The sequence below is a fragment of the Calypte anna genome, chromosome Z (assembly GCF_003957555.1).
Source record: "Calypte anna isolate BGI_N300 chromosome Z, bCalAnn1_v1.p, whole genome shotgun sequence".
In the NCBI taxonomy this organism is placed as follows: domain Eukaryota; kingdom Metazoa; phylum Chordata; class Aves; order Apodiformes; family Trochilidae; genus Calypte; species Calypte anna.
In genome coordinates, this window is record NC_044274.1 from 11,041,602 (window position 1) to 11,063,371 (window position 21,770).

Sequence of the window (21,770 nt, forward strand, 5' to 3'; positions counted from 1 at the left end):
AGCTTCAATACAAGAGCTCACATGATTGCATAGATGGAAAATGTTTTCCACAAAATTTGTGCTTAGTTCAGGTCTCCACATGTGTTCAGACTGCACTTTTACACTGAAGCAGCAGTGCTGATGTATTGATGACAGCCTCTGAGCAGTGGCACTTTCCATGCACTTGCTATGCAGACCTAACTCTGCACACAGGGCAGATGTCTCCTCTCTAGCCTTAGCCCTTGCCCTTTCAGCATTTCTCTTCTCTCTTGATGCCACAATAAATACTGCATTTTAAGATATTTAAAGCCAAGTAGTGCACATGTGGTTAATGAGCAACGTGTCCTTTCTTAGCACTGTTTCATGTATCAAATACAGAATAGAATAGAACACAACACACAACAGAATATACTATTTATTTGGAAGGAACCTACACCAAACATCTAGTCCAAGTGCCTGATCACCTCAGGGCTGACCTAAAGTTAAAACACATTGTTCAGTCCACTGTCCAAATCCCTCTTCAACAGTGACTGGCATGGGGCATTGACCACCCCTCTAGACAGTCCCAGTGTTTGTCCACCCTCTTGGTAAAAAAATGCTTTTTGCAATGTACAGCCTCAGCCTACCCTGATGCAGCTTTGAACCATTCCCACATATCCTGCCACTGGATACAGGGGAATATATAGCAACACATATAAAGAAAGGAGCCAGACCCGTCAAAACCAGCATACTCCATGCTCACACATCATCTGTCTGCAGAGAGAGGCTGGGGGAACAGACTGTGTGGTGTTAGTCATACCCCACAGTGCCCTGCTGGCTTTGGGATTATGGGAAAAGTCAGTATGGAAAGGGGTTGAGTAAGTGCTTCTGTCCTTGGAACATCTCAAGGACTGAAGGTTCTCAGAAAATATTTTTAGATAAAGAGGAAAAAGAATTTTAACAAAAATTCTCTGACTTAGCTAGATGAATCCAGGACAAATTGTAGAGAGTTAGCATACGTAAGACTGTCTCTGACAGTCATTCAAGCATGGGCTTTTTGCTGCTTTCTACATTGAGGTTCTATGAAAACATCTGTGTGGTCTCAGCTGTAGTACATCAGGATTTCTCTGAAATGGTGGCTGTGGTTCTGAGTGGTTTAGGTTTTGAGAAATATGTTTTAACAGTGTCTGCAGTTATATGCTTTATGTTAGTAGTCAGAGTGGCATGTCCCAATTATTTTCCTGAAGAGGCTGCAGTGCATATAAATTTGCAAGCAAAATATTCATCTTAAATACTTTTTCAAACATTTTCTGTGTAATGCTTATCTAAGGATACTGCATTCTTGAACCCACATATTTAAAAAATATTTAAAAATATTTTAAAATTAAAACTTTTAAAATAAAATATTTGTATACCCTTTAAACCTCTATTTTAGTTACATTGAAAATAAAAGTGGCCTCTGAGCAATACTTAAAATTAATAAAATGTTTCACAGGATGATTTATATTTGGCAGAGCAATGGGAAGAGTGCCTGGAATCAGACCCAACCTTGCATTTCCTCAGAAACCTCTGCAGAAGTATTTAAATATTTATGTAACTCTTTATCTAATTACTTCTTAAGACAGGAAGAGAGGAAAGGGTTGAGCAGTCAATACAGGCACTCAGTGGAATGCTTAATATGAGTTATGATGTTTGTTGACATTGCAATGGTTCAGACAAGGAAAATGCTGAACTTGATGTGGGGAACTGGGAGATGAGAAAAGAAACAATATTTTTCTGTTACCTACTGCTTATCACATGTAGACTTGGCTGTATTTAACTCTTTTGGGTGAAATGCATTCAGGTATCATCTTGCTGTCAATGGGAGAAGGAGACAGGAGGTATTTTCAGCTACAGAGTTGCTGGGGTCAGTGCAGGTGAATCTCTTTTTTTTTTTCTTTTTTTTTTTTCTTTCTTTTGTGGTCTGTCTGATTTGGATGAATCTCTCCTGATCTCAAAATCAGTAACAGATCCACCCCTTTATGGGCGCACAGTTGAGGATGCTGAAATGTAGGGCACTCACACAAGTGTTGTCAGAGGGAGAGGCACTGTCTTCCTGGTGGGGTCATGCCCTTTGTTTCATTCACCAAAGTCTTGTGCTGTGTTTCAGGCTTCTCTGCAAAGTCTCTGTTTTTGTTGTGCTTTTCAAGGAGTCGTAAGGGCTTCAGTGAGATAGGTTTGGTAATAGCAGACTTTTGAACATGGTGGAAATACAGGTCTGGCTGTTCTTGGATTAACCAGATGGTGCTCTAGGGAATCACCATGGTTGTTACTATAAGCTCTGATGTCACACATGCCACAGATTTTCCTCATCACTTCACAATCAGCCTGATGATTATCCTAGGGCAGAGAGAGAGAAAGTAGGTGAGAGTAGAGAGGCTTTTCCAAGAGAAGAGCACCCATTCTTGATCTTAAAGTTTGCAGTGGTGAATACTACCACAATACTTAAGGTTGTACTTTTCTTCTGGACTTCTCTGGATTTTGAGTCCCGGCTCTTGAGCCTGGTGTGTGGAACATCTACATTCTCTGCAAATGCTAGTTCTTATGTGGATATTTGTAGCCCATAATCAAAATAACTTCGATGTTCCTGCTGGCTTACTTAACAGACTGAACTCTTAGTTTCCCTTTCAGTATGGAATATTTGTAGTTTCCAATTATTTCCAACACAACCACATTTAGATGCCAAGAGCAGATGTTGATTTAAACAATTTTTTTATATCAAAGTATCTATGTTTCCAGTTTTATGTGGACACTTTTTATTACAAAAAATAAATATAAAGCATGTAGATAGGAACAGGGTCTCCAATCACTTTGTGTCAGCTGCGTGATCAAAGAAGGTAGCAGTATCTTTTTTCATGCACTACTGGGACTCATGTTGTAAAATAGACAAAATTAAAAAACAGTGAACAAAGATACCTCACGTAATTACTCTTTTGCAGCCTTCAGGCTATGATTTTTCTCGCTTGAGCTCCTGCAGTTTTAGAGAAAATAGAATAGGAATTATGTGGGATCAGCACTTTTAGCAAAATTTCTCCTGTGAAATCCTACCACTATGAACTTGCTGTAAAAGGATTAAAAGTACATTGCTGGTTCAACATTTCTTCTCACCCATATAAAAGCTGTGGAAACTTTGTTTTCTACTCTACCAATAATAAACTGCCATGTTCAAAGAATAAGATAAATCCAAGCTCATTGTGGTTCATTCAATTATGACATGAATATGGGGAAGGAGCAGTATCCCAAAACAGTGGTAAATATGAAACTCTTCTCCTGTCTGGGGAGCATCTGAGAATGCAGTGTTAACTGGTATATTTCTGGGCCAATGTTTCTTTTTTTGTTTTTACCTTTGTTTTACAGGTGAAGTAAGATGTGAGGCACCAAATAACAAGCTAGATAAGTTCACAGGAACTCTGACTCTTCGAGGAGAGAAATACGCCCTGGACAATGAGAAGATGTTGCTGAGGGGCTGTACTATTAGGAACACAGAATGGTGCTTTGGTCTTGTTATTTATGCTGGTAAGTAGGAAAATTGATGTGAACTGTAGAGCACAGCAGTACTAGCATGGAAATACAGTTTGCACACCCAGGATGCACAAAGGACCCAAGCTTTTTCCTTTTTTTGGAAAATATGTTTCTACAAGAACAAAAGCAAAAATTTTTAGCCTTAACTCTAGGCTAGAAATTATGCTTATTGCAGGGAATTTTAATCTAAGATTTGTTATGGTCTATAAGAGAAAACTAGATTCCAAATGCTACATTAAAACATCCAATTTCACCTTGAATTAGTGCTTTAGTAAGCTGAAGTAATCCTTTATTTCAGAAATGCATGCTGCAGAATATATGAGAGAAGTCTTGATCAATCAGTGAGAAATAATACAAGAATTAAATCTGTTTAAGGATCAAAGCTGAATTTAATCTACCTTTAGTGGCCCACACTGAGCCAACTGGAGTCGTTCTCGACTAGGCTTGTGCAAAATTTTTCAATCTTCTATATATTTCACTAAAAATTCCATATCATTTATCTATGATTTTAATACATATTGGAATATCAGGGTCATAGATAACAGTATTGTAGACAGTTAGATCAGTGCTTTTGATGAGCATAGACCTTCTATTGTTACTATATTGCTGCAGACATATGAGAGGATGTGTAATATGTCAGCAATAACACAGCAGTATCAGGTATTCTGTGAAAGTCATTAAACCTGAAAGGGAGGGTTGACTGTTGAAAGAAGAAAGCAGGGTCAAATTTTCAGAATTAATGGCTTTATGTGACTATCTCCACATGATCTAAGGCAAGTGAAATGGCCTTTTTCTCCCTAAGTTTCTCACCAGCACTGTGAACAGTATGTACCTGCCTTCAAGAGAACTGTGATGGGTATTTATGCTGTAAAGCACAAAGGGGCCTCAGATAGAATCAGCTTTATTACTAAAAATCACAATCATGTTTTGTCTCCAGGGCCAGACACCAAACTAATGCAGAACAGTGGAAAAACAACTTTTAAACGGACCAGCATTGATCGGCTGATGAATGTCCTTGTGTTGGTGGTAAGCCTGATTTATGTGCCTTCATTTCTTCAGATGTGTTTATAATTTCCAGATGCTCCACCTCTTTGTCCACACAAATGAGGGGATATCAGAAGTGACTAATGATGAAAAGAAAAATTATGTATTAATTTATTAGCAGCCTGAGTTCTGCAGTGCCTCTGCCAGCCCATCTTTCAAAACAAGGCCATTACATTGACAGCATTAAGAACTTGTCTTCTGAGCTTTTCATTTGCTCTGCTCTCCCTTGCTCTGCATTTTTTGTGAGAATTGCTTTGAAGCCTGCAAATGCCTTTTTTCCCTAGTAATTTTTGTCATTTTCTATTTAAATAAACATTAGCAGATCTCCTTCTTCTTCCTTATTTCTTGGCATCTGGTGATATCTGCAGGACTTGGTAATGAATTTTGGTCATTAACATGATGTCAGCTTCTGATTTAACACAGTAAGGTAAAATATTAGAAATGATCTCATTTATACTCAAAACCTGGAGTTTTTAGTGGCTGGGAATTCTGAGAACACTAATCTTATATAGCAGTCACTTTCCTCGATTTGGAAAACAGATCTGATTTGAGGGCTAAACTTGTCAGTGGTTTTAACCAATGGCAAATACTGCCAGATAGTGATTCTTTTACAAACTATCCCAAGATTTTAGCACTTGACTTCAACGGCACTCAGTGAAGAAAGACAAACACTCTGACATTGCTTTACTCAGTGTTCCTTGAAGAAAAGCTCTTTAGTGTTAGGCTTTTATTTTCCTTTGGGTTGAAGTTTGTCATGATTTCTCATGCATGCTACACCACCTTCAGTTTATGACCCTGGGAATGTCTGGAGACCACTGTTTCCTCTTGTTCCCTCCTGTTCCTGCTCCAGCCCAACCTGACAGCCAAGCAGGAGCCAGGATCCATCACCAGGTGGTGAAGTGAGGTCTGGAGAAGGCATCCAGCAGCAGTCTGTCCATCACAGCCAGGATATTCTGAGTTTTGCTTTCATGCCTCCTCGGCAAACCTGTCCAGGACGGCATCACTCTCCAGTCTTGCCACTTCATCCCAGCCTTTGTCCTCCTGCTTTTTTCTCAGAATCCCAAAAGATATTTCGGTGAGCCCAGGGACAGGAGATGTCAGTGGGCAGAGCCAGTTGTCCTGTTGTGAGACTGAAATTATACCAAAGCAACAGCTGTTTGCCCAGCTCCTGGGGCTTTGAGGCTGTGTTCTGAACTGCGTGTATTTGCTGTAAAGCAGTGCCACAGCCTGGAGAGCCACTCCAGTGTCTTCAAGCCCTCTTGAGTCCTTGCTTCAGGTACCTCAGGACATGCCCTTGACTTTTGTAATCTGACATCAGCCTCTGCTGAGTGAAAATCTTGGTTATTACCATCAGTTTGTTTTCCTCAATGTTTTTTTGCCCTTACACATAAGGGTATAGCAAAAACAAACAAGGTTTGGACATCTTACATTCTAAATTTTGCAAGTGTTTGAAAAACGTCACATTTTCTTAGATGTTCTGCTGTACTCTAGCTAGAGAGGAGAATGGGCTGTGGAGGATCCATCCACAGAAACAGAGCAGAGAAAAACTTGGAATGTAGTTTTCAATTAAGATTTTCCAAATCACCTTTCACAAGTCATGGGCCCCACCCAGAGCTTTCAGCCTCCCTCATGAGCACAAATGAGATGGATTTACTTCTTGGCTTCATTTTAAAAAGCTGAGCAAGTTGCAGCTGATTGCATCAGCCTCTGCCTGGGATCTCGGGTGCTGCTGGAGCCAAGGGTGTGTTTGCCACCTTCACACATTTTTAAGGCACCTAACATTTTGGTAAGTAAAACTTTGTCCTACCTTAAGTATGAGGTGCTCTGCACACCCACAGGGATGTGGTAGCAGGTCCTACCAGCTCACTGGGTGGTCACAGATTACAAAGAAGTCATTAAAAGAGGTAGTATAATATTATGCTCTTGAGTCTGGAAATAAAAAGGAGACACAGCTTACTATAAATAGCTCATTTTGAGTGTAGTGAAACTTGCTCCACATAAACACTGGCAAAGCTGGTTTGTGTTTATCTGTGCATAAAATTTCCAGACACAAAGCACTGTTTAGGCAAGGCTCATCTATGTATTCCTCATTCAATGTCCCCCCCAGTGTTTCCCGACAAGGGTTAATCAGGAGTGAACCTTTCCAGATAGCAGCCATAGCTGTTTTTTCATGCGTGGTTGTGTTTCTTTGCAATTGGAGAGAGCAGGGAATGTTCGTCCACCAGAGATACACCCAAGAGTTCCAGGAATGTTTTTTCCTCCAGAACTTATATTTTAGCATGCTTGGGGGAGCATTTTTTCAGAAAATAGGGCTGTCACCTTAATCTCTTAAATAACTTAGTGCTTCAAATCCCAAAGCAAAACACAGGAGTGACAGTAAAGAAACTATTTTTATTCACAGTCCAACAGGAAATGTTTATCAAAAGTCAGTTCCCCTTTACAAGAATCCTACCAAATCCTGCAGAGCATCTTTCACAGGCAGCGCATGGGCAGGACCCAGAGAGGGAAGATGTTCATGCTGAGAAGCCCCATGAGCATACACAGACCTATGATCAGGGTTTTTCTCATGTCCTTCTCTTGCAGAGCTGTGGTTATGATTACAACACCCTGCACACAGTTTTTTCCCTGCACAGAAATTAATATCTGGGGCTGCTGTTGATGGCTCAGTCTTTTGCATTTCTCTCAAAGCAAACAAAATTTTAATGAACTTTGTGTAAGCACCACTGTGGCACACAAGTTGAGCTGTGGGGGAAGAGTGTTGACATGCAAAATGTATGTAGAGCAAACTACAAAATAAAGCAATTGCAGTGATAGACAAGAGCTGCTACGATACGGCAAAGCTCAACTTCTGTCTTGCGTCACGTATATTTCTGTTGCTTAGCCACATGTTGAATTGCCTACATAGATTTTGATAGTCTACAAACTGATAATATTGAACCTGTGGGACATCAAGGAGTCATCCAGGGTAAGTGATAAGACAGAAGAGCCAGCTGCCTCCTGTAATTAATTTCTTTTACAACAGTCAAGGTCTACAGAGACAAGTAATAACTTTTACTTGACCAACAGAACTGTCTGTAAAAATGGACAGGCTTCTCTATTTTCTCTGTCTCTGCCTATTGGTTTCATAAAGGATGTTATTGGTCCCCAGGTCATGCCTCTCATCTATCCTTAAGTCATAATGATAAAAACAGTACAAATTGAAGTCTGTTTTTACTGCTGGCCACAGGGGCTTAAAAACACTGCAAAACATTCTTTACCAACAAGCTATATTGTCTCCATTTCACAAGTGCAGTAATTTATTTGGCCTCCCCTAATTAAATAGAAAAGCTACTACTGTTGTGGAAAATGTATGTGTCCCCTGAAACTCATTGCAGCACCTTTACTTACTGCAGTTCCCATTTAGCAGCCTCTTGGTATTAAAATTCAAGTTGGATGTATGGGAACCTTTCATCAAGTGATTCAAATCACTCCATAAAAATATCCTTCCTCCTCTCATAGATTACCTCTGCAATACAACTATGAGCTTTATCAGTAATGTTTGTGCTTCAATAACTGTTTTTTAAACTGGCTGATTACTGTTGTAATGTGACTGTTACTTGGTTGCCTTATACACAATGGCACAAATTACTGATATTTCCTCCCTAATGAACATACTTGCAAGAGTTGATTTCTAATTGCCCTGTTGTGCAGCCTGATGATTCCATATCTTCACATGTTTATAAGCATGTTGGTTGTTTTAAGCCAAAATATTTGGAGAAGTCCACATCAACAGAGCTGTTTTTGTTACCATACATCCAGAAATTATGTCAAATTAACTTTGTTTATTACCATTTCTACCTTTCAAATACTGGAACTGTGTTAGCAGATTTTCAATATGGTGGAGTTTCCCAGTTTTCAAAGTCTTGTTAAAAATTAACCTTACAGGTTAAGAGGATTTCTCAGCTAGTGCCTCTAAGCTCTCATCTCTAACTTACTTCAACCCACTGGATTAAAGATCCTTATTATTAGATACATAGTGTTCTTTGTCTCAGATGACATCTGTCTTTTCCATTTGATGCATCATATGAGAGAGAAACTTCATTCTGCTTCCTTCTCCCTTCATTCATGGATGACTGTTGTCTTGAACATGTCTGTCTTTTCCAACCTCTGTTCAAGAATTTACTGCTTTCTTTTCTTGGTGTTTTATATAACCCTAATTCCTTGCAGTTTATATTGATTCTTATTAAATTCCCTTCTTCCTCTTCTTATTTTACGCTTTTCCACATAATCTGTATTGTGATGTTCTTGTTTCTTTTTAATAAAAAGTTCTTTTCATGACATTTGTGATGTTTTTCTGTCTATTAAATGTTTCTAATCAAGTCCCAGGTTTGACTGAGGTGACCCTCTTTGAAATTGTCTTCCCAGTTGTTGTCCCCCTGGTTGCTGTAGGCTTCAGGAAATAGGCTTCTCTGAAGTCCAAGGGTGCTCATCACCTGGTAGCATTTGTTCAGAGGAAATGTAATCAGGTGGTGATGGGGGGTACCAAGGCAACCCTGAGTTTGGAGTCAATAATTACCTCTCCTCTAACCATCAAATTTCCAACCTGCACAGTGCTGAATTTTCTGTGTTAGAAATTATCTTTTGTAGTTTTTCAGAAATGGTGAGGAAAACCACACCTAGCAAATGGCTAGGTGAAACCTTCCAGACAGTTTCCATTCCCAAGTGTGCAGCCAGATGTTTGGGAACTCACAGCTAAATTTGCCTCTAACAAGACTCAGTGTTTTGCAGCCAGTTGCCCATGAGCACCTCTGGCTTAGGTGTTTGCCTGGGACTTAAATCCCCCACTGTTTGAGGTCTTGTGATTCCAAATTGCCAGACTCTCCAGTGCATAATTTTCTCCTTGAGGTGCAGCTGTTACAACTTTGCTGGTTTTCCTCCTTCACTAGTAGGCACATTTTCCTGTGATTAAGGGTTGTTTGACCCAGTCTCAGTAGGGTCTTCTGATTAATCTGTACACAATAAAATCCTTGTTTATATAATACATACTTTTTTGTCTTTGGTTTTGTTTTGTTTTTCAGATCTTTGCATTTTTAGGACTGATGTGTCTTATCCTAGCCATTGGCAATGGCATCTGGGAGTATAATAAGGGCTACTACTTCCAGGTCTATCTGCCCTGGGCAGAAGGTGTTGACTCAGCCTCCTACTCTGGCTTTCTCATGTTCTGGTCCTATGTGATCATTCTAAACACAGTGGTTCCAATTTCGCTTTATGTCAGGTAGGTGCCAGGAGGCTTCATGTTTCATCTTAATAGAGGTTTAGCTTGAAGTTTAGCTGAGAGCAACATTTTCCCTAGACAGAGATGCAGCACCACTGTGGATGATGGTGCACAGCCACAGCAATGCTTTTCTTCTTTCTGCTCATTTTGGAGGTCTTTATTAGGTTGGACCAGGGACAGCAGTGAGCTCTGGAAAAGAGAATGATGGTTCTGCAATTAAAGAGGATGTGTAAGTGTAACATGCTATAGGAGTAGGACTGGTAATTTCTTGCTCTCTCTCACTTACACTGCCCATCAAACCAACCAAATGGCACATTTTTTGAGGTGGTTGTAGGGCTCACCTGAGAAGTGGATTGCCAGGAAAAAGTAGATGTAATCAGGTTGAGGATACATAGTACTTGGTGCTGTATAGGTAGAGTGAATGTCACTGCTTTGCAAAAAGAGTAGAGCTGTGTTGGTTATTGCAGATAGGCAAGCAAAGGTAGAGAGTAGGCAATGCATCCTTGATTCTCTCAAAACACTGAGAGTGGGGTATGGACTGAGCAGGCCTGTAGAGTTTATTATTGCACCTGACTCTTTAGACAGCTTTGCTACTGAGACTTTTTTGTGTTGGTTGCCTTGAGGGCTGAGCCTGTGCAAACTGAAAGTTCAACAGGGCAAAGTACAAGGTTCTGAAAACTTCTACAACTTTTCAAATATACCCATAAGATGTTGTTTTATAAGTAAAGAAAAGGAAAGAAATTATAAACTGAACATAATTTCAGTGGGACTTGTTTCAGCATTAGTAATGCAGGCTATTGGAGGACAACCTGAGGAGTCCACCCTGTCATTACCTTCACGGTTCTCTGCTAATTGCAATTGCTGATGGTGGTGCTGAAGATGAAGGTATCTCCCCTTAAGCTAATGAATATTCCATCACCTTCTCCTTTCTCCAGTGTTGAGATTATACGCTTGGGTAACAGTTTCTACATTAACTGGGACAGTAAAATGTATTATCCTCTGAGTGACACTCCAGCTCAGGCCCGTACCACTACACTCAATGAAGAGCTGGGGCAGATCAAGTACATCTTCTCAGACAAAACAGGAACTCTCACTCAGAACATCATGTGTTTCAACAAATGCTCCATCAATGGCAAATCCTATGGTAGGTAATCTATTTTGTCTTATTCTCTGGATTTAATCCTATTATATGCCTCTTGGTTCACAGAAATTAAATGTGACAACCAGAAGAGAGTCTCTTGTAAGAAGCTGCAGTGATCAAGTGTGGGTCTGCCCACCAGGGATGCGAAGATAGCCCTGGCTAAATCACTTGCATATCTTAACATCTTTTTCCTGTCCCTTCTTTCACCTTTTTGTCACTCTTAGACCTTCTATTTTCTTCCCTAGTACTTGCCCTACAAAAGAACCTGCCCCTTACTACTTTTTCTTTGTTGGTCCTGGTTTAGCTACATCTGTACTCAAAATCTGTTTTTTGATAATATCACTGCCTAGGTAATCTCAGCCCTTATGTTCTTTATTGACCTAGTTAATCCTGTGAAACATACCACTTAACTCACATAACTAATTCTCTTAACCACTTTTGAAATCATCCATCCTTCAGGATGCTATGTGAAAATTTTGTCAGCTTCTCATGTTGTTATCTCTCTTATGAAGCCATTTTTCATGTCATGAGCAGAGGTTTTCCACATTCTGTTCAGGTAGCACCTTTGGTTGGCACCTAGTCAATGGCTTGGTAATTTGTCTTTATTCCTGACATATTTCACCTGCCAGAAGAGAGACAAGTTTGTAGGGAGATGGAAAAAATGGGATATAAAAAGTGTTAACTCTGTTAGATCCTAACAGTCATTGATTTAACAGAGTCATATATTGTATAGCCTTGGGTCCATTTTCTTCATACTGCTCAAGAGGTGCTAACATTTCACAGTTTGACTAATTGATTAACATCATTGGATTACCCCACAGAAATTAGTCACTGCTTAGCCATAGATTGATGCTTGTTTTGCTTCTGTCAAATCTGCTGGTGCTAGAAAGCTTGCATTTTTTTTTTTGTCAGCACTATCAGCTGGCCTAATGAAGGAAGGTTTTTTCTCCAGAGTTATCTTGGTGGTTTTTGTGTGTAATTGGACACCATCATATCTCAAACAGTGCTACTCTGCTAGCCAACATTAGTACTGCTAAACAGTTTGAAAAATATTTGGTCTGTTAATTCTTGTGTCCTGTCATTGATTTTCCAAGGTTGGTGTCATTCAGCATAGACATAGGATATGGCTTCAAGAAATGAGTGGGAAATATGTGGAAAGGAGGCAGATAGTCTATATTTAATAGTTTTCTAAATGCTTAGCTTCTTCCCTGGAATATAGTTCTTTGGATTTTCTGATTGGGGTCAAATGGAAAAGCCACTTGCACTACATCCTTTCTGGGTACAGCTTGAGCTAAGTCTTCTCTACCCAAATGCCAACATTTTCATGGTAACTGCTCTGTGTCTCAAGTATCTTCTGTCAGTCTCTTGATTTTGTCACAGATCAGCACAGAAATTGACTGATATTAATCACCAGTCTCCAGTGCCCATGTCAAGATATATATCCTCTCTGAAGCCTTTTAACCAGATACTAGCTTAAAAATAGTTAAGCAAATTTTTGTGGTAGAGAAGGTCAGAGACTGCACTTATCTGGAGTTCGTGACTGTAATTTCAGTCTTTCTTGCTTGCAGGTGATGTCCATGATATGTCTGGACAAAGGATAGAAATAACTGAGGTAAGTACTCAGATGCAAGCAGGATCTGTGCTTTCTGTAGACCTGCCTGCCTAAGTGCCAGTGGCACAGCCCACCCAGGCACAGCTCATACTCTTGACCCAGGCAGCAGGGACGTGTGTTCTTGTGGATGTCAGAGGATTGCCAGAGTTGTATTCCCTTCCAGTAAGCCTGGCTTAAACCTTCAGGTCAGGTAGTCTAAGTACCAACTGTTCCCTCAGCCTCACATGACATCCTAGTGCATGCACAGCTCCTCTTGAATACTTGGCAAGTGATGTTTATTGGATGTGTGGGCTGTGGTGATTTTTATTATCTGTTACAGTTAATTAAGCCATTGGTGGGGAATGAGTAAGTTGAGCTCATATAGATAACAAGGTCACTGTCAATTTCCCCTAATGTCTCGACATTGTAGAGTGTGCAAATGGATGACTTTCCATTTCTGTCTATCCTCTGCTTGCTGGCACAAACCCACATGACCTGGATTTCTAAAATGTCTGAAAACTGCATGCAGTAATCCACATTACAAAGGGCAAGATGATGAAAATCCCAGTCTTTGTTCCAATGATTCATTTCCAGGACATTTAAACTTAAATTATCCACTGAAATTGGCCATTTATGCCAAGTGCTGTGCTTCTAGACTGTCCTTGATCAGGCAGCAAAATACAAAGGGGTAACTGACTTGGGGACACATGCTGGTGTCCTGCCAACTGGCTTCCTGACAGTTGCTCCTGCCCATGATCCTGGCCAGAGCAGAGTCCTGGGGGTCAAAAAGCTGCTGCCCCCACACCCATGGTGTCACAGAGCCTGGACCTTGTGCAGATGAGTGTGTGTGGGGTGTGCCTGTGCTCTTACTGTAAGTGTTGTCAGCTTGCAGAGGTCAAAAGAATTACTCCCATCCTGGAAACTCTGACCTCAGCAGAGATGGGTCAGCAGTCAGAATCATCCTGGGCAGGCTTGGCCCAGCATTGCTCTGTGACACATCATGCTGTGAGCTTCTGACCATTTCTCCATTATGTTCCCCTCTGCTTGGGGCTCCTTGTGTTTATGTGAGATGGGCATTGCTCGTGGAACTGAATCTTAACATCACTTTTCTGTCATCTTTTTTTCCATATCAGGATTTATTTTCTTGCTTTGTGAAAATAAGACGGACAGCCCAGCCTTTTTGATTGTTTTAAACTGAGATTCCCCTCTCCCCTCTTGCAGGCAGTCATTGACATCATTAACATTATGTCTCCAAGCAGGCCTGTATTGAAGGCAGGAATTTCTTAAGTATAAAAATCCTTTGGCAGAAATCCTGTAGTACCATTTGCAGAGAGGTATCTTTAGCTAATCAGGTTCTCGGCCTGATTGCTGCTCTGAAAGGCACCTCAAGTGCCTGTCCTTTCCTGTGATTCAGTAGTTTTCATGACCCTCCACTCATCAGTCTCTGTGACAAATGGCCCTGTAGGAGAGGGCCCTTTGTAAATGTGAAGCAGAGAGGGGAGTTATGATGGACAGGCACTGGCGTACAGGCATCTGAGAGCTCCAGAAATAACACTGAGCCATATTTTTGCAGAACACAGAGAAGGTTGATTTCTCATACAACCAGTTAGCCGACCCAAAGTTTGCTTTCTATGACCATAGCCTGGTGGAAGCTGTGAAGCTGAGTGATGTCCCAACGCACAGGTTCTTCCGGCTGCTCTCACTTTGTCACACAGTGATGCCAGAGGAGAAGAAGGAAGGTGAGGACTGTTGAAGGCAGCAGACTGAGTGGTTATGTTCACCTTGCACACAGTATGTCTTCTCTCCACAGAAGCTGTTATTGGTCCTTTTGGCTCCTTGGTGATTTTCTGTAGTATATGGCCACACATAAATCAGTGTCTTTGGAGATGCCACATGGGAAGAGAAAGGACCAGGGCCTCCACTCCTTCTCTGTTCCTGTGGTGGAGCTGACACTACTGCAAACACCACATCTCTGGAGTGCGGAAATTGCAGGTGCCATAGCTTCCCTGAGGTGGCAGATGGCTTGCCCTATTCTTTCTCTGCTCTGCACTCAAGTCTGCTAAAGAAAAGAGCATAGAACACCTACCCACTGGAGACTCATTACCTCCACTCACCCAGTGTTCCCACAAGTACCCTGTCAGTCTTCTCAAATCCCAGACAGGTTAAAAACTGTTAAATGCTTTGGTTAAATGCTTTAAAGGCTAAAAACATTAATTGACAAATATAAGGTGAAAATGCTGATGAGAAAAATAAATGCAGATGTAACTAGAAGGGATAAAACTCAAGGCATTTTCCCTCTCAGTGAGATCTATTAGATTCCAAAGAGAGCAACAGAAGACCTCAGAAGAATCTAGGGAGCCTCTGGCACTGGCCTGGAGGATGGGTTGATGTGACTTGCTGGAGATATGTGGACATAAGGTGCTTTTCAGTGCTGCACTTCTGGGGATAGACAGAAAAGCAAAGGGTAACTGCTGTATCATGTGTTTGATTTCACATTTATTGAAATTGCTTCTGCCTCAGAAGCAAGGCAGAAGCCACATAACCATTTTTTACTTGCATGTCAGGTAGCTTGGTCTACCAGGCCCAATCTCCTGATGAGGGAGCCCTTGTCACTGCTGCCAGAAACTTTGGCTTTGTGTTCCGGGCTCGCACACCAGAGACCATCACTGTTGTGGAGATGGGAGAAACAAAAATCTACAAACTCCTGGCTATTCTCGACTTCAACAATGTTCGCAAGCGGATGTCTGTTATTGGTATGTTTCCCTTTCTCCTTTCTTTCTGTCCTTACTTTTTAGGCTCTCAATTTATCGGTCATTCTACTGAGTTCTGCTTTTAGGAGACCTCCTTTGCAATGCTTTCTAAATACATTTACTTCTGGGCACTTGAGATGGGCTGCATTGACCTTTCTGTTACACAGCAACAGTGCTAAATATAAGCTTAGGCAGCTTATATGGGGAGAACATATATTATATTGGGAGAACATTTCTACATCTGGACCACAATGATGGAGCAGCCTCCTGAAGACACTAAGTGTTTTGTTTATCTTACCTCCTCCATGATGATGCAAGAAAGGCCATCCTTCTAATCTACTTTAAAATTATCAGCAAAATCTGGAGAAATGTAAAAAGAGAAAGCAAGAATGAGTAGAGAAATCCAGTTTCCCAAAAGGAAAATGGAGTGATGGTTCAAGAAACTTTGTGTACTCTTTACTAACTCTCCAGCATCCTCAGATACTTTGAGGACAGGAATACCATAAAATAACAAAATGGCTTCAGTTTGAAGGGACCTTCAAGATTATCTAGTTCCAGCTTCTCTGCTATGGGTAGGAACACCTCCCACTAGACCAGGTTGCTCCAAGTCCCATCCATCCTGGCCTTAAGCACTTCCAGGGGTGGGGCAGTCACAGCTTCTCTGGGAAACATGGGACAGTGTCTCACCAGCCCCACAGGAAAGAATTTCTTCCTGATGTCTAACCTAAATCTACAGCTGATGTAGAGAGCAGTTTTTTTATCTTCTGTTCTAGGTAAAGCTTGTCTTTCTTCCTGGAAGTCTGCCAACACTTGGTGGAATCTGGACATCTCTAAAAATCTCTCTTTGTTTTGATGCAAGTGTTGTGAATCCCAAGGGCCTCAGTCTGGAATCTGTAGCATTTCTTTTCCTTTTCCTCTTAGTGCAGAGTCCAGAAGGTGACTTGACTTTGTACTGCAAGGGAGCTGACACCATTCTTTATGAACTGCTTCATTCATCCTGCGACTCTCTCAAAGAGGAGACCACAGAACACCTGAATGTAAGTATCTCCTTCTGCACATCATCTCTGCATTTAATGGCTTCCTTTTCTCCAGGTTTGGAAATGTACTTTGTGTTGAGGCAAAAAAACAGATTTTGGAAAGGGGCACCTAAGCACCTTTTTTTAAATTATGGAGTGGAGGTGGACATTAATTATTAAAGTCTTAGGTCTCAAATCAGTTGTCTAAGCATGGGCACCAGATGCCATTTGGACTGCTCCGGGGCATCAGGATGTGGATGGCAAATACAATACAGGACATTCAGAAGACTTGTGCTTTTCTGGAGTAGGAGCTGGAAGCCAGGCAGGAGAGGCGAAACACGTAAGGTGGCAGAACTCATCTGTATTTTGGCAACTAAATTCCATCCAAGTCTGCTGTTACTCTACTACATATGCACCTGATGCAGTCAAGCGTGCCTTGGCTCAGAATAACTCAGGTCATCAATAAAGGGCCACAGAGCTGGTTTAACTTCTTGAATATAATTTAGATCTGCAGTGATTGCCATCCAAGGGGTTTCAGTCATTAGAAATAGGTCAGGCTCTGGGATGTGCTCTTGCTCAACAGCCCTTCTTTCAGTTCATACTGGGGCATTTTTACTGTACAGCAAGGAAAATGCCTCACTCAGGCTTGTGCCTGTTTTATTGTAGATAGTATGCAGTGGGAGGTGGTTACTCTATGTGAATAGTTGTTTTTTGGCCAATATCTGCTGCCCCTTGTGATGCCAGATCCTACTGGTACGGTACAGAGCACTAGATAACAAAAAGTTTTGCCATAGGGGTTGTGCAATAGTAAAAACATCTCTGCTCTGGTCTTCTGTTTTTTGATGCACCTTTACTTTAGTCCTGGGGGAACACATATGTTTTCACAAATGGCTTTCTGTTATTCCACCAGACACTGAGATCCATACCATCATTCACACATCTGCAGAAGGACAGTTACAAGGACCTGATGAGATGTCGCAAGTGACTGTGCTCATGCTGTGCATTTCAGCCAGCATTTGTAGCCTGAAAATGTTGAGCCCAGGTCCAAAATTCAAGGCTGTGTGTTCAGTGTTTATTTAGGTCACACTATTTTGAACCTTTTGTTGAGACATATGAGCCTGGGAAGCAATTGCCTGGTTAATGTAAAGCTTTACAACCAGAAAATAAGAAAGTCCTTTAGAATTTGTTCATTGTAAGGACCACGTGTATCAATGACAAAGTGGTCTGGAACTAGTTGGTAAAAAGTACCCCAGTGTTTGTCATTTAAAGTGTGATTTTTTTCACCATTCCTCTGCAGACTTTAGGCACGAAGCATTTACAGATAGCCATTTGCTTTCAGAGAGTACTTTGTAAGCCCAACAGAGCAGACCATTCTTCTTTGACCTATTCTGCCTCACCACTCTCTCGCAGGAGTTTGCTGGTGAAGGCCTGAGGACACTCGTGGTGGCCTATAAAAACTTGGACAAAGACTACTTCCAGGACTGGAGCAAGCGCCACCATGAAGCCAGCACTGCCTTGGAAGGACGGGAAGATAAATTGTCAGAGTTATATGAAGAGATTGAAAAAGACCTAATGGTTGGTGTTTCAGGGAATCTGGGCCAAGCTCTGGGGGAGGCACTGAGGATGATGGTTTGTTAATAAACAGCTCAGTAAGACTTTGGTAAATATTGATTTGCAAACAGCTCAGTGGGTTGTGTGACAGGAATATGGCAGTCCTGGGTCTTCAGTAGCACCTCTGTCAGGAGCCAGTAACTGGGGTGTCAGCCACCAGAGCAGGGGAATGGTTTTATTTTAACTAACGTGGGTGTCAGAGTAGCTTTGATGAAGTGACATACTAGAGCCTAAGGGAGACAAAAATATTTCATTGCTATCCTTTGTATGTGCAAATGGCTGATCTATTTATTTTTCTGTCTTTGAAACAGCAGGCAGTGAATAATCCCCAGTGCCCCTCCGTTTCAGATACTGTCTTCTTTGTTCTTGCAGCCCTGGGCAGGACAGGGAGATGATGTCCATGAACATGTCTGCATCAATTTGAATTAGGGCTAAACTGCAATCTTCAAGTCATTCTTTTTTCCATGAGAGTTGTTACAGCTTTTTGAAAGCCCTAGGGAGGGGGTCTGCCTGCATTTTAGAGCCATGAATAATGAATAAAAAGGATGTGTGGGATCTGAAGGGAAGCAATCCAGCTTTTGCACTCCCAGCAGTGCTTTCCTCAAATCTCAAAAATCCTGTGAGCCTCACCCTGGCTCCTTCCATTAACTGCACACTCAGGATTCCATCAGGAAGATGTATGTATCAGCTGAGGACCTGATGACTTCTAGAAGTTGCGTAGTCCATGGAGCAGAACCAGCTGGGTCACATCAGAGTAGCAGAAAATGCTAATCCTCTAGAGAATATATCATGCAAATGCTCTGTGGGTCATGTCCAAAGCAGGAAAGACCTAGAGGTTCAGCAGGTTAAGGAGCCAGCTGCTTGGCAAGGAAAGGTTATGAAGCTCATGACCTGAATAAGGAAGATGTCATGGGCTCACAGCAGGAAGAAGTGTGGCTCAGAAGAAAATGCTGTTTACACCAAACCCTTCACTGTACTTTCTACAGGAGTGATTTTACTCCCAGAGGTGCTGTGGGAAGAACACAGAGAGGGTTGTAGGAAGGTCTGGCTTGTGATGAAGAATGAGTGCAAGAGCCAGAGTCAGCACAGAAGCAGAAAGTTCTTGGGGACGTGTAGGGATCTTCCAAGTGTCATAGTCTGATTGATGGGCAAGAGCAGCAGTCCCTCTGTTTGGCAGGCTTCTGCTAAGGGTCCTTAGGGGAGTAAAGGCGTAAGGTCAGAAGGGGATGGAACATAGTTAAATTCAGAGAACAGTAGTAAAAATACTGTTTGTCAATGATTGACCTAAAAACTAAGGAAGACCCAGGATCAGGAAAGCATCATGACTGTCCCTCCAGCTGCTCTAATACCAGGTTCTGGGCAGACAGGCAAAGGCATGTGAACAAAACTGTTCTGCAGCTCCAGAAAGACAATGCTTGTGGGGAATGCAAGACCTTGTTCTCTGTTCCTAAATACATTTCACATCAGTGTCCGTCTTTGGACTGTCAGACTCAGGCTGCCAGGGATTAGCAGGTACTCCCAGAACTTGGCTTTGTATGCTGCAAGCATCTGATCTCTGTCTAGATGTACCAGGCACTACTGCTGGGAAAGGTGGATTATGCAGTTTTGAGGATCCTATAGAGGGCCATTATCTATATTAATAACACTCATAGCTGACGAATGATGAACATTCCAGGAAGCCAAGAGGGATCTTGGGCTTAAAGCCAGCCCCTGAATTTAGTCTCCCAACAGCAGGAGGTAGGTGGTAGCAGATGCTGTCTAAACCTGAGCTAGCAGAGAAATATTCATGTCCCTTTGATAATAGGTTAAAGCCACCAACTGGTGGCATCTCCAAAACGCAGAAAAAGCAGTAACTTTAAAATAATGGAAATTTGTATCCTGAGCATCCTGAGGCTTAGTTATTGGCAGTGTGGGATGAGCACAGGTCTGTTGTGGGCTCAAGAAGATGCTTAGCAGCCGTTTGACAGCTGCAGTACAATATGGCTGGAAGCAAGCTCCCCATTAGAGGATGCATATGGAGATTTTGGGACGTGGATCCAAAGCTATCTTTGTCCCTCAGTGACAGCTTGATCTACTGTGAAGGGAACATGTGAAAGAACATAGATCTGTAGCTATGCAAATAAGTTGTCCAGTAATTTCATGCACATTCATGATCCATCTTAGCCTGAAGGATTAAGAGGCTAGAACATTTGCAGGGTCAGGGCTCTACTCTGTACAGTAAATTTGCTGAGGAAGAATAAAAATCTTATTCCTGGGTCTCGTTTGTGTTTGCTTGAGCAGTTACATGGACTTCTCTTTTGCTAGCAATGGGAAGATTTAACCATTTCCCTGCTGCTTTCTGTTAAGCTGCTAGGTGCCACAGCAATTGAGGACAAGTTACAAGATGGAGTTCCACAGACAATTGAGACTCTTGCCAAAGCCAACATTAAGATCTGGGTTCTTACTGGAGACAAACAAGGTAAAGAGGCTACAGCTTTGGATATTCCTCTTTTCTCTTACCAGCAGATGGGTCTGCCAAGATCCATGTTCTCATTCTTTTCCTTTTGAAAAATTGCAGAGGACAAACTTACAGGGCTTTTCTTCCTGCCAGCTAGGCAAAACTCTGATTATCTGGAATTAGACCAGGTAGCTGTAGCTAGTGCCTATTCTCACTTCCTATTCTGAGGCTGGAAACAATGTGAAGGCAGCATCCTTTGCTCTTGGAGAGGCAAAGCAATGAGCATCCCATAGTCTCCATCACATGCTGTGAAAAGGTGTCAGTTTCATACAGTTTACCATCCTGGTGAAGAAAGTGGAAAAAATCCTTTCCTTCTTTCTGGGAATGTAAGGCTGTGTTGGTTTCAGTTTGGTCCTGGTACTAATGATCCAGAACAGAAAAAGAGGAAGTAGAACTTGGGAGAAGGAATAAAATTGGAGAGAAAGGTGAATCGACTCCAAGAAGTTATTCTTGAGAAATGGCAACTTCACTGAAACAGTGGTTTTTCAGGGAGGTCAAAAGAGTTTGCAAATAATTTAATCCAAGAAGTGAGCAGTGAATTTTGGAGAAAAATTAAATGTTTCATTTCGTCATGCCCTGAATGTTATAGTTTTGTTTATGAAATACCAATATACATATTATGAACAAAATGTCCTTATATTCTTCTTAAGCACTATGGTTTGGGGATTTTCTGGGAGTAGAAGGGGAGAAAGTTAAGTAATCTAAAAAAATTTTCCCTAATCAACACAAAGTGTTTTTTGTTACTCCAAGTATGTTGGCCAAAAAGTGTTTTGAGCTTCTTTGTTTTGGTAGAATTTTTTTGAATTTGGTAGAATTCAGTATTTTTTTTCTATGGTCTTGTAAATCCCACTTAGGGGAGATTTGCAGCTAAGTCCATCAAGGTGACTCTCTTAAACTCTTAAAGCTCCGAAAGGCTCTGAGCTTTATTGGTGAGATTTTGTCCTATGTGTAAAACAGCCAAAGAGACTGTCGGTGAATTTGAGGCTGCTAAGATCACTCATCTGCCCTGCTTTTATTTCCCAGAGACCGCAATGAATATTGGGTACTCCTGCAACTTGCTGAATGATGACATGGATGATGTTTTCATTATTGAAGGCAGCACATCTGGTGATGTACTTAATGAGCTCAGGTCAGTAGCTGAAATATACAACTTCCTTACTGTGCATTGTCACTATTTATATTTTGTATTATTGCATGTTTTTTTTTTCCTGTGGGCTTCACTTGGTGCAGTTCATTCAAGGGACACTTGACAAGGAGCAGCTGTCTCTCTAGAAGATGCAGCAGCTAAACACAATGTAGAAATCTCCTCTGAGCATAAGCTCTGAAGCTTCTTGTTGGTATAGGTCA

At 41.4% G+C, this 21,770-nt stretch overlaps 1 protein-coding gene across 6 annotated transcripts in view; it reads left to right on the forward strand.

Annotated features, from left to right (window-relative positions):
* Positions 1–21,770, forward strand: part of LOC103532407 (phospholipid-transporting ATPase ID) — an 86,060-nt gene that overhangs the window by 51,484 nt on the left and 12,806 nt on the right. For all 6 annotated transcript variants that reach the window (XR_003988655.1, XM_030466811.1, XM_030466813.1 and 3 more), the window contains 11 exons: positions 3,355–3,513; positions 4,457–4,545; positions 9,621–9,817; positions 10,753–10,961; positions 12,527–12,570; positions 14,123–14,288; positions 15,114–15,302; positions 16,221–16,336; positions 17,726–17,890; positions 20,273–20,384; positions 21,447–21,552. Coding sequence is in view for 5 of the 6 variants with exons in the window: in XM_030466811.1 (XP_030322671.1) it covers positions 3,355–3,513; positions 4,457–4,545; positions 9,621–9,817; positions 10,753–10,961; positions 12,527–12,570; positions 14,123–14,288; positions 15,114–15,302; positions 16,221–16,336; positions 17,726–17,890; positions 20,273–20,384; positions 21,447–21,552 (1,552 nt within the window). In the remaining variant the exon portion in view is untranslated. The remainder of the gene's footprint in view (positions 1–3,354; positions 3,514–4,456; positions 4,546–9,620; positions 9,818–10,752; positions 10,962–12,526; positions 12,571–14,122; positions 14,289–15,113; positions 15,303–16,220; positions 16,337–17,725; positions 17,891–20,272; positions 20,385–21,446; positions 21,553–21,770) is intronic.